Genomic DNA, 13448 nt, shown 5'->3' with positions numbered 1-13448 from the left:
CACCTAACGTGAGCTTTGATTACTATAACGTCTTTCAAAGTCTGTTCTTAACTGTATATTCTGTATAACCAGCACCTTATTCCTTAGAGAGGCTGTTTGTTTCTGGGGGTTCTGATGCGTGCAGTAGTTTCCAGGTATTGGGATTTGTGTAGTAAAACATCAGCAGATGGAAGGAAAGTTGCTCCTGAAAGCCGGTGTGTGTGCAGGTAACCAGGAGTCCTTTCGGTGACCGGACGGAAGGAAGGGGACTTTACTTGGGAAAAAGGCACGTGGGTGGGAAGAGGAAGGGAGTCGGGGAAGACAGAGCTGGCGTAGGCTGGAACCCGCGCTCTTTCTAGACCTGAGGCTCCACCACCTGGGTAGGCGGGCGCCGGTGGCCTGCCGCGTCTCTCCACGCCGCTAGCCGCCCCGCTTCGCCGCCCCACTAGCAGAAGTTCCAAAGTTTTCCTGCGGCAGGGAGAGGAAGGGTGTTATTAAGTTTGAAAGGGAAGTCCCTCCCCCTTCCCAGATTCCGATTGGCCGGGGCCTGCCCCACCCCGCCAGGGCCGCGGGCGGATTGGCTGCGGGAGGGGAGCCGCGCCGCAGGCTCCGAGCCGTCGGCGGCCCGGGGCCCCCAGGTGGCAGGTGGGCCGGGAGCGCCTGCTCCGCCGCCCCGTTCTCCGCGCTCCCGCAGACTTGAAGGCTCGCGCGCGAGGCCGTCGCGCCGCGCCCGCCGGGAGCGACTGCCAAGACTGGGCCATGAAGAGCCTCAAGTCCCGCCTGAGGAGGCAGGACGCGCCCGGCCCCGCGTCGTCCGGCGCCGCCGCCGCGGCCGCCAGCGCGGTGAGTGCCGCGCCCGTGCGCGTCCCGGGCCCCCGCCGCTCCCCGCCCGCGAGCCGCGGAGTCCGCCTCAGCTTTCCCTCAGCCCGTCCCGCTCAGCCGGCCCCGGCGACTCCTCCTCCCTCAGGACGGGGCTCCCTGGGGACCCTCCCCGCGCCGCCCCCGGGCCTCGACGGGCCCCTTCCCCGCCCCTCACCCGCAGGTCTCCCGGCGCTTCGGGGCTAACGCGACCCCTCCTCCTGCATTCGATTTTTTTTCTGGGTTATCCCCCACGCCCGGCCCCTCCCCTCTCCCGGGGCCAGCCCGCGCCCCCTGTCCCGGCTCCGCGGGCCGAGCCGGGCGCCCCTCGAGCCCCGGGGCTGCGGGCCTCGCCGTCCAGGTGCGCAGGCCTGCGGACCCGGCGCCGCCCCGCCCGGACCCTGGACCGTCCGTGGGTCCGAGACTCGGAGCGTAGAGCGCGGCTGGGCTGGGTGCACGTCGTGTGCTGGCCGCTGTCGCCGTGTCACTGGGGAGGTTTGATTTCTGAGTGAGGCAGATGGAATCGCGCGTAGTTGTCCAGACAAAGCCCCAGATGAGTGGTGACCCTGGAGGTGGTGGTGAAGTTGGGAGGCGGTTGTCGCGTGGGCCGTGTACGTGTCACCTGTGGACAGCCCCGCGTGGTGTGGTCTGCCGCCCCGCCTCGGCGTGCGCGCCGAGAAGTACTCAGGGCCTCTCTTTCGTTGGCAGGAGAACAGAAGTCTGGAGACATAGCCTGACTGCAGATGTTGGGATTTAGATAATTTGGCAAGTTAGAAGAATGACCATCTCATCAGAATTCTATATTGTTAAAATAAACGTTATTTAAAAAGGCTTGAGTTAGAAATGTCAAGGAGATATAAGGCTCAAATTGCTCAGTTGCGCGTTTGGACTAATTGAGACGGACCTTTATAATTTTACATAGAGTTTAGCAAATTATTATACGCTTTTTGTGAGCATACTAATTAATCTGCTTTTGCCTTTGAGTTAATTCAGAATTGTGCCTTTCTCTCCACCTGACTATTTCTAGGATGATTTTACTTGGACTTAGAGGAAATTGTGGTGAAACTAGGTTCTTTAATATCCAATTAAAAAAAGGGGATAGCTTCAGGTGGCATGATATTTAGTGATTTGGGGTTGTTTAATAAAGCATGAAGTTATTTTATAAGCTCATAGAAGGAGAGATTACTTTGTTTCACATTTTTAAAAATAATAATTGGCAGAAATGTCATTTAGTGATATTAGAGGTCGCTATAGTTGAGTTAAAGATTCAACTTCTTTGTAGTGTGGATTGTTTTCAGCTTTAAAAATATACTTTTCTAGGTTTATTTGCTATGTTTTCCCCTGTGTTGTTTGGTCTGCACTAAGGATTCACTTCCCACTTGGAGGTTTATGCACCTTAATTTTATCCTGTTTTTTGTCTTCTGGAAATGCAGAGTTGTTATGGGCATCATCAGCATGACAGTTTGCATTGTATACATTTGGAACACGAGCTTAAATCTTTAACCTCATTAAACTGAGCATTCCATTATTTTTCTTAAAGGCATAAAAATAAAGAAAAATACATGATATAAAAAAATAGAACCTGTCTGCTTAGAAAAAGTGAACATCTCTCAGTTTCAATTTTATTTATTTATTTATTTCCCCCAAAGCCCCAATAGATAGTTGTACATCATATTGCACATCATTCTAGTTGCTGTATGTGGGATGTGGCCTCAGCATGGCTGGAGAAATGGTGCATCGGTGCACGCCCAAGGTTCCGAACCCTGGGCCGCCAGCAGCGGAGCGTAGGCACTTAACCGCTAAGCCACAGGCCGGCCCTCTCTCAGTTTAAGTTAGTTAATAAGTTAAACATTAGAATAAGTTTTGTAAAATATTTAAATGAAAATAAATGAGTATGATAATAAAACCAAACCAAGATAGAATAAAATAAATATACAGGAGAAATAGATTCCTTCTGCTTTTCAATCTATAAACCATATCCCTCATGTCACAGTTGGTCAGGTGTGTATGTATTGTTATGATTGAGCATCATTTTTTTCCGTTTTCCTTCAAAAATATTTAAAATTTTATTTATTTGCCTTTTTTCCTTTTGCTGAGGAAGATTGGCCCTGGGCTAACATCCGTGCCCATCTTCCTCCACTTTATGTGGGTCGCTGCCGCAGCATGGCTTGACAAGTCGTGTGTCGGTGTGCACCTGGGATCCGAACCTGTGAACCCTGGGCCGCCGAAGTGGAGCTCGTGCATTTAACCTCTGTACCACTGGGGCCGGCCCCCCCAAAAAATTTTAAATGTGTATTTCATATATATTTTTTTTCGTGTATTTATTTAAGTTTATCTAGAGACACATTAGAAATAGACTGTGGTATGTAAATGTTGTATGATATAGTATGTGAAATGTAGAATGTTAGCTTAGCATGCTAGATTATAATTACATGCAGATTATGTGCAGAAAAAAAGTCATTTAAAATATTCTCAATAGTACCATAGTTATAAATATGCCAATGACTATAGAGTTCACTAAACAGAGGCGTGTTTATACACATATAAATAAATGTAGTTTGCAGTTATAAATTGTGGGTAAAATACATTTGAAAGTCCTTTACTAGCTAAATCTGGAGATAGCTACATCTTTTAATCATAAAATAAGATAATTTTTGTTGTTACGTTTATTTTTAATTACTAAATTGGAGCTTCAGGTTTCTGAAAGGAGTAATTAAATGACAATAAATGCTATTTCAGCATAATCTAGCCAATTATATGTACAGTCAATTATATGTACAATTATAAGTACAGTGAGAATAGGCTTGTTCCATTTTCGCCTAGTTCAGATTAGGAAATTTGAGTAATTAAATTTAAGGGACTATAATTCCACAACTAGTAGTAGTACTGCAGTCCAATGTTGTAAGCAGATGTTTTGGAAGGGGGTTCCACTTTAAATGGTACCTGTGCTCAACATTTGTCGTGGAGTAAATTCTTGATTGTTAAAGTAATCTCTGACCTGGGAGGTTCTGCAGGAATTATTGTTGCTGCTCTTTCTCTAGGCTACTCTTAAAATGGGGAAATGAATTTTATAAATCAGCAACCAAATATGTCCTAAAGCATCGTATTAATGTCTCAGTACCCTGAAAAAATACTGGTATTTCTAAAAGAATTTAGAGTTACAAATATAGCAACTGAAAAAATCTTCAAAAAAATTCTTTTGGTTCCCACTGAGAACAGAAATTTGGGATATTTAGAAAGCATAAGGGATTAAATATGATTTTGATTTAGTTGTGATTTTGAGAATGAGCGTTTTGTGTTTTCCACTCAGGGATTTGGGTGTGTTTGAAAAGATGTTAATGTTATTATAATAATGATTTTGGGGTAATGTGAATAATTAAGATCACAAATTGTGACATTTAGTTTAAACTCATGATACTTAGTTGAGCACTGTTTACTCATTTTTGTTAAAGATGCCAACCTTTAACTAAAAATGCTTACCTTAATGAAAGCTTCGTTCAGACAGTTTCCTAGGGTTATCCCTGCATTGTATTTCCTGTGGTTCTTGAAGAAAGATCATAGTAAAGAAGCCTTCTTTTTATACTTTTGGATTTCAACTCAGGTCATCATGCTGATTGGAATTGCTGAATTTTATTATGATACCAAAGCAGAAGGGTGGAGTTGCTTTGGTATGTCTTTTGGTGCATAATGAGTCTAAGAACTTAAATGATGAGCGGTTGAGGATTTTAATTACTTCTTTTAGTAAGAGTAGAGTAATGATTGTGTATCTTTATTTATTGTGCATCATACACATTTTCCAAATTTAAAATCATTCAAGAATTGGACCCTGCTCAATGGTTGCCTTATTTAGTTTGGAAAACATTTATGGAACACATAGTTAGGCTCAAGAATGAATTAATAATTAGATCCTTTTGAAGAAATGGATAATTCCAAGTTGGGAGCAGAAGATGTGCAAGATGAGCCTGGAATCCTTAATTGTGCTGGAAAGCACGGAGGCTTTCTAAGATCAGGACTCGGGAGCCAACTTGAAGAGGCTACCACTTGACCAGTGATGGGACAGTTTGATCATCAGTAATAATTTGGCAGTCGACTGAAATCTTTAAATCCATGAATTCATAATAATGATTACAAAAAAGAAAAAAAAACAAACAAAAAGAAACTTGTCACTTTTGGAGAGTGCTAGGGAACTGATGGGTTTTTTTAAGATCCCGAAAATAAAGAGAAAGAGTGAAACATCATGCTTTTCCTCAGAGTAATCAAATATTTGATATGGGGAAGTTTCTCTTTCATAGAAGGTATTTTATCCCAGCTAATAGATAAAGAAGGGACAATAGAATTAGTATATCAGAATTTTGCAGCTCCTAATGAATTAATGGATCTAGAATCTAGACTCTAAACAGTGATGATCAGGGGCTAGTAATGTCTCAAAAAGAAAGACAACCAGACATAATTTATCTCCTGCTGGAAATATTCGTTACTACATATTAATAGTCTTGGCAAAAGAACCAAACCTGTCTGTGATAGGCCTTTAGATCTAAATACCATTTTATAGAAAATACAAGGGACAGAGGAATGTGGGGATGCAGTGAGAAAAATTCTCATCGTGGGAAACTGGCCTGGTTTCTGCAAACATAAATTAAAAGAAGAAAAAAATGGAGGAGAAGTCTAGCGATTAAGAGAAATTTAGGAGACACATTAACCAATCATAAAGGTAGACTTCATTTAGATGCTGATTAAATAATTGTAAAAAAATAAAAGTTTATAAGACAATTGAGGAAATGTAAACAACTGGATATGTGATGATATTATAGAAGCATTATTTAAAAAGATTTAAATGTGACAATGGTAGTAATGTGGTTATGTTTAAAAAGCTTTTTAATCTTTCAGAGAAACATTTAGGAGTATACTATTTACAAATGAAATGATGTGAAGTCTGGAATTTGCTTCAAAATAATCTGTGGGTAGCTGGGTGGGAGAAGTAAGTGGGGGGGATAGTTGAAATAGGATTGGTCATGAGTTAATAATTGTTATAGCTGGGTGGGTCATAATGCTGTTTTATTTACTTTTGTGATACTGTTGTATTTTGTATATGTTCTAAAATTTCTATAATAAGAAAGATCAAGTCATAGCCTTCAAGAATTTTAAGATTAGTTGACATTCATCACCTCACTCAGTAAATTAGGTTTTAATTGGAAAAAAAAGAATTTTAAGAGAGCTAGACATAAAATAATGATAATACAGTATGTTAAGAGCCATAACAGAGGTGTGTCATAAAATGCTGTAGGAGCACAGACGTGTGGATGTGCAGGATGGGGTCAGGGTGAAAGGTGGAAAGGTGAAGCTTAAGCCTGGGCCAGAAGGACAGTTCACATACATATGCTGCGCTGAGGGAGCGTCAGATTTGGAAACAACTTTGGTGTTATGGTGGAGATGGCGCAGATAAGGTATAGACAAGACTTTCAGAGATAGGAACGAGTTAGAGGGTAGCAGTTAGGGGGATATAGTCAAAGGAAAGTTTTTCTTTCTTTTTTGTTTTTTTAATTTGAATAAAAAATTTGAATTTCTTGACAAGTTTAAACCATCGTTAAGAGAGTTCTCTGACTGGAGTTGGTAAAGTTTCATCTTCAGAAATTATCCTATTAGTGAGTTAATAAGTTCATCCTTCTTCTTTTCCCTTTCCCACTAGAATTAGCTAATAGCCAGCAAAATTTTGTTCTCATCAGCCCTGTTTAACTTATAGTTGTATCCTTGGTGAGGAAATCTAGATCCCAGACTATTAGATTTAAACATTATAACTCATCTCTGTCATATGGAAGCCTTTACTGTCCTGTTATAGATTATGCATTTTTCTGTCCTGACACCAAAGAGATAGAAGAAAATTGTTGAAAATTTCCACCTGCATGAGCTTATTTATGCAAGAAAAGTTAAATTGATTTCTGTAGAGAATTTGCCTAAAAATGGATGGTTGAAATGCACTTCCTGGGGCCGGCCCGGTGGCATAGTGGTTAAGTGCATGTGCTCCGCTGCTGGCGGCCCAGGTTCGGATCCCAGGCGTGCACCGACGCACCGCTTCTCCCTCCGGCCATGCTGTGGCAGTGTCTCACATAAAGTGGAGGAAGGTGGGCACAGATGTTAGCCCAGGGCCAATCTTCCTCAGCAGAAAAAGAGGAGGATTGGCATGGATGTTAGCTCAGGGCTGATCTTCCTCACAAAAAAAAAAAAAAAAAAGAAATGCACTTCCTGAAATTATATATATAAATAGAATGATACGATAATAGGTACATATTGCCTTATTTTCCTAAGCCATAAAACAATTAAAAGCTTTATATGGCTTTTCTCTTCTAGGCTTAAAAATACAGCATAAAAACACAAGAATAAATTCACTTGTTTGTAGTCTGTTGGACTTTTTTTATTCTCAGGAATCCTATATCTTATTGACATTGACTAATTTATTTCCAAATGGTGTAGTCTCCAAAATGATGTGCACAAAGATAAGTGGGTATAGTTGAGTGACTAAAGCTCTAGCAAAGGATGGGATGCGATGAGCTGTAATTATATAATCGAATCAGACCTCGCAAGTGCCCTTTAGAGAGGGTAGGTGTATCACTGAACCAGGTAGGATAAATGCCGGTCTGTTGTTTTAAAAATCTTTTTTTTCCCCATTAAAGTCGTACATGTTCATTGTAGAAAAGAAAACGTAGCTGGGATAAAGAATAAAGCAAGTCACCTGTAATGCTATTTACCGTGCCATAAACCCAGGTTATGCTCTTTTTAGAGATTCCTTTTAAAAATCTCTAAAGATTGCCTCTTTGTTATTCAGTTAGCATTGAATTACCTTGATGCCACAGTAATGATATATGTATAATTTTTTGAATTGTATTTGATTCTAATAAACTTTGTACTTAAAATTATAAGTAATTTGAAATGATATGAGCAGATACAAATGTCTCATTAGGAATACTCAGTAAATGCTAGTGAATTACTTAAAAAGAAAATACTTATAAGAAATCCAAGTGCTGATAGCCAATATTCATTGAGCATATATGTCCCAAGCATTGTTCTGAGTGCTTTACATTAACTCACTTAATCCTCACAGCAACCCTAAGAAGTGGGTACTAGTATTGCCATCATTTTACAGATGAAGTTAAATAATTTACCTACCCAAGGTGCCATAGCTAAGTGGAGAGCCAGGTAGCCTGACTCTGGAACCTGTGTCCTTAACCACTGTGAATTGATATAATTTCAAATTTAAAGCTATGGGATTTGTATCGTAAGCCACATACCAAAAAAATTGGAGGGGATGTATTTAGGGAGAAGGAAGGCCTTTTATGGTAAATCTCAAAACCAATTTGTGTTCCTTCCAGCAATGTATAAAATTGTTGCATTCCCTACACCCTTCCAATAATGGATACTGTTATTTAAAACGTATTCCTCTAACTGATAGAAAAAAATTATTGCTTTAATCTGTGTTTTTGATTTCTAGGGAGTGGGAAGGTATTTCTATGCTTATTGCCACTTTCACTTCTTGTTTTAGGAATTGTCTGTTCATGTTTTTTGACCATTTTTTCTGTGAATGCCTCCTTGTTCATATTGATATTTACATCTTTATTTTTGCTCCTTGACTGATTGTAGCTTTGAGAGTAGTGTGTGTCTCACTGTAGTTGTGTTTCTGTCACGTTCTTATATTTCAGTGTTTGTTTTATGTACTTAATTTTGTGATAATTGATACATTAAGGTTCCTGATTCTTTTGTATTCATTGTAGAGTGTAACTAATTTGTCCCATTATAACTTTTGTCTTGAATTCTACATTGTTTGTCATATTATCTGTCTTATTATCCTTTTTGCCCTTGGCTTTTGTCTGTGTATGTATAGTCACACAATATGCTGTCCTATTGTCTTTGGTTTTAGATATTTAGGAAGACATATGGGTGAAGTAAGTCCTGAGAGTCCAATAGAATTAAAAGTTGTTGGCTTACTGTCTGGAGGTGTGTGTGTGTATGTATCTAAAAGTATATATATTTTTTTGGGGGGATGCTATGTTTTTAATATTGACCTTATTGATATATTGTCAAGGTTTGACATTACCTCTATAGTAAAGTTTTCCCTTGAAAGATGCACGAATATATATATATTTTTAAATCTCACTGACTTTTGGTTATTTTTTTCTTACCAAATTGTGACATTATTAAAGACAGGGAAGGGGGGAAGGACATATACATCATGTTTTCTAAACTAAAAAATTGAATATATAATTTTTCTTTTAGCTTGTTTTTGTTATTCCATGGTTTTCTCCTCTGCAAGGCACTTACCCTGTGCAGAGGCAGGGGTGCTTGGAAAATGCATCTCCAGTGGGGAAGCCTTGTGGGTGTGGCTCTAGTGAGGCCAGCACACTGATCTTTTTAGCTATGGACATGAGGAATAGCCCACAAATACCTGCTGATTGACGTGTGAGAGGTCTTTTTAATGGGAGATCTTTCTTATGACTCGTCTCTATTTTTTTTTGCCTGTTGGATTCTTTTTAAAGATGAACATTTTATTTTTAAAATAATTTATGAAATATAAACAGCATTCATGGCAATGGATAAGTAGATAAATGTGGAAAAAAGACTGTTTTCTCAGCCTTAGAAAAGGCAAATGTGGGCCAAAGAATGTCCATTCATAGCTCTCGAAACTGTGCCTAGAGCAGTGAGCAGTATGAAGGGCCAGGGTAATGTGTTCGTGTTACGGGGTCAAGCTCTGCAGTCTGGGCCACTTGGGTTTGAATCCTGCTGCTCCCAGTAACAGCTTTGTGACCTTAGGCAAGTTATTTAAATAAGATTTGTTTCCTCATTTGGAAAATGGGGTTAATAATTGTAGTTACGAACTCAATAAATGTTAGTTCTTATTGCTAACTGAAAAATCTCACCAGAGATCACTGCATTTTTGTCCTTTATAATCAGTTGAACAGCAGTCTTCCCTGATCTTTTCTTTTCCAATTAATACATGCCCTCACAGGCTTTTATATAACCTAGATCTTCAAAAGATCATCTGCTCTAGCCTTCTGCCCTGAGGGAGATAAGTGGTGTCTCTATTTTTCATTTTTTTAAAAAAATATTTCTTGAGGGCCTAGGCTTAGCACTGGGAGTGGGAAGATGAGGAAGATAAGAGTCTCAAAGTATTGTGGGGGGGGCCCTATAAACAGATTATAATATAAAATAATAACTGCTGGCAGAGAGGAATGTACAAGGTGCTGCTTCAGTCCGGGCTAAGTCAGTGAAGGTTCTTTGCAGGATGAGCTGCTGCTGCTGCTTTTTTTTTTTTTTGAGGTGAGATTCCTGTAACATAAAGTTAATCATTTTAACGTGAAGGAATCAGTGGCATTTAGTATATTCACAATGTTGTGTAACCACCGTCTCTGTCTAATTCCAAAACATTTTCATCACCTCAGAGGGAAATCCTGTATCCATTAAACAGTTGCTTCCCACCTCTCCTTCCCTTGTCCCTGGCAACTGTCGATCTGCAAGGTGAGGTTCTTAATCTGAAGCTTAAAAGAAGTGGGTGGGAGTGATCCAGGAAAGGATGAAATTGCTTTCAGAGGGAACAGCAAGAGAAAGGCCTGGAGAGGAGAAATGTCACAGAGTTGGGGGAGGGGGCACTTGGATTTTCACCTCAGCTTTGGTGGATCCTAGAATAATAGACAACGGGATTGAGTGGGAGATAGGCAGGGGGTGGGGGTTGGGGCTAAATCTTGGAATGGCTTAAAATACGCAGTGTTTTAAGAGTGGACTTTGTTCTGTGTGTCCAGAAGTGGGGAATCACATGATCAAATGTGTTTTACCTGGATTACTGTGGTAGCTCTGTTCACGATGGATTTGAGGGGGTCAAGCCTGAAGGCAAGCAGATTGATTACAAGGCTGCTGCAATAATATAGGCAAGAATCAGTGCAGGCCCGAATCATTACAATGCTGGAAGGGATGGAGAGGAGGGCACCTGAGACCCAGAGAAGTTGTGACTTGCCAAAGTCACACACAGTCAACAGACAAGTGGTCAGAGCCCCTGCTGCTAGCCCTGACCTGGTCCCACTCAGCCCCCTGGGCTTGTTGCAGTATGCAGAATGTGCAGTCCCTAACTGGAGGTAATTACATTCCAAGAGGGAGAGAGACCACTGTCTACATCTTCCTGTATGCTAACAACTTAGCGGTTTTTTTTGGTGAGGAAGATTGGCCCTGAGCTAACATCCACTGCCAGTCTTCCTCTTTTTGCTTGAGGAAAATTGTCTCTGAGCTAACATCTGTGTGAATCTTACTCTATTTTCTATGTGGGATGCTGCCACAGTGTGGCTTGATGAGCGGTGTGTAGGTCCGCGCCCAGGATTCAAACCTGTGAACCTTGGGCCACCGAAGTGGAGCATGAGAACGTAACCACTATGCAACCAGGCCAGCTCCTTAGCGTTGTTTTTTTTTTTTTTTTTTTTTTTGTGAAGAGGACTAGCCCTGAGCTAACATCCGATGCCAATCCTCCCCTTTTTTCTTGAGGGAGACTGGCCCTGGGCTAACATCCGTGCCCATCTTCCTCTACTTTATATAGGACGCCGCCACAGCATGGCTTAACAAGCGGTGTGACTGTGCCCGCTGGGGATCTGAAGCTGCAAACCCTGGGCTGCCGCAGCAGAGCGCAGGCACTTAACTGCTGCGCCACCAGGTGGCCCCTTAGCGTTGTTTTATAATTTTATTTATTTATTTTTTTTCCCCCAAAGCCCCAGTAGATAGTTGTATGTCATAGCTGCACATCCTTCTAGTTGCTGTATGTGGGACGCGGCCTCAGCATGGCTGGACAAGTGGTACATCGGTGTGCGCCCGGGATCTGAACCCAGGCCGCCAGTAGCGGAGCGTGAGCACTTAACCGCTAAGCCACGGGGCTGGCCCTTCTTAGCGTTGTTTTAAAGTGCACTTATTTATACAGGCATACCTTGTTTTATTGCGCTGTGCTTTATTGCACTTTACAGATATTGCGTTTTTTGCAAATTGAAGGTTTGTGGCAACGCTGTGTTGAGCGAGTCTGTCGGCGCCATTTTTTCCAAAAGCATTTGCTCACTTTGTGTCTCTCCATCATGTTTTGGTAATTCTCACAATATTTCGTACTTTTTCATTATTATTATGTTTGTTGTGGTGGTCTGTGATCAGTGATCTTTGATGTCACTACTGTAATTGTTTTGGAGTGCCACAAACCGCACCCAAATAAGAACTTAACAGATAAAGGTTTTGTGTGTTCTGACTGCTCCACGGACTGGCTGTTCCCATGTCTCTCTCCCTCTCCTTGGGCCTCCCAATTCCCTGAGACAAAACAGTGTTGAAATTAGAACAGTTAACCCTACAATGGCCTTGAAGTGTTCAAGTGAAAGGAAGAGTTGCACGTCTCTCACTTTAAATCAAAAGCTAGAAATGATTAAACTTAGTGAGGAAGCCGTGTCATAAGCTGAGATAGGCTGAAAGCTGGGCCTCTTACATCAGCTAGCTAAGTTGTGAATGTAAAGGAAAAGTTCCTGAAGGAAATTAACAGTACTTACTCTGGTGAACACATGAATGATAAGAAAGTGAAACAGCCTTATTGCTGATAGAAAGTTTTAGTGGTCTGGACAGAAGATCAAACCAGCTTCAACATTCCCTTAAGCCAAAGGCTAATCCAGAGCAAGGCCCTAAGCTTCTTCAGTTCTCTGAAGGCTGAGAGAGGTGAGGAAGCTGCAGAAGAAAAGTTTGAAGCTAGCAGAGGTTGGTGCATGAGGTTTAAGGAAAGAAGCTGTCTCCACAACATAAAAGGAAGGTGAAGCAGCAAGTGCTGATGTAGAAGTTGCAGCAAGTTATCCAGAAGGTCTAGCTAAGATAATTACTGAAGGTGGTGTAGGGGAGGAACACAGTTCCTCTACCCTCTGGGTCCTTCTGGCTGGCCTAAGAATTAAATTGACATGAGACAGGAGAACAGGAGAACTCAAACAAAGCTTTATAACATATATACATGGGAGAAACCCAGGAAAGCTGAGTATCTCACCAGAATGGCTGAGGTCACCACCTAAGTGCCATCTTCAGCTAAAGACAAAGGAGGATGTTGTGGATTGGGGGAGTCAGTTATGGGAGATTACCAGAAAAAGCACAGTGGGCCAGCCCCATGGCTTAGCGGTTAAGTGCACATGCTCCGCTGCTGGCGGCCCGGGTTCGGATCCTGGGTGCGCACCGACACACTGCTTCTCCGGCCATGCTGAGGCCGCGTCCCACATACAGCAACTGGAAGGATGTGCAGCTATGACATACAACTATCTACTGGGGCTTTGGGGGAAGAAAATATAATAAATAAAAAAAAAAAAAAAGAAAGAGCACAGTAAACAAGAATAAGGTTATTATGCAGATTTAAGTCCTTGCCTTCTGCATTGATAAGAGTTTCTAGAGATAAGGTCATTTCCCCGCTTCCTGGTACAAAGAGGGAGACATCTTTACAAATGGAGATTTCCCTTACAAATGTAAATGTCTCTTACAAAGGGTAACTTCTACTTGGTTTTCAGAGCTTCTCCCCTGTCTGCAGTTTCTTAAAAGTAACCAACCCAAAATAATGCTCATGCCAAAGAGACACGTCTTGAGGT

At 41.6% G+C, this 13448-nt stretch overlaps 1 protein-coding gene across 4 annotated transcripts in view; it reads left to right on the top strand.

The window, feature by feature from the left end:
- The first annotated feature begins 631 nt into the window (after positions 1 to 631).
- UACA (uveal autoantigen with coiled-coil domains and ankyrin repeats) overlaps positions 632 to 13448 on the top strand; it is a 90160-nt gene continuing 77343 nt past the window's right edge. For 2 of the 4 annotated variants that reach the window (XM_087428619.1, XM_087428621.1), the window contains exon 1: positions 632 to 822. In XM_087428619.1, coding sequence (XP_087284745.1) covers positions 739 to 822 — 84 coding nt within the window. In that variant the 5' untranslated portion in view covers positions 632 to 738. The remainder of the gene's footprint in view (positions 823 to 13448) is intronic. The other 2 variants (XM_087428618.1, XM_004421759.3) reach the window with 2 other exon arrangements.

Source organism: Ceratotherium simum, chromosome 3 (assembly GCF_057802395.1).
Source record: "Ceratotherium simum simum isolate JZ-2026a chromosome 3, ASM5780239v1, whole genome shotgun sequence".
In the NCBI taxonomy this organism is placed as follows: domain Eukaryota; kingdom Metazoa; phylum Chordata; class Mammalia; order Perissodactyla; family Rhinocerotidae; genus Ceratotherium; species Ceratotherium simum.
Note: the sequence above shows the minus strand (reverse complement) of the source record. Positions and strands in the feature narration are given on the sequence as shown.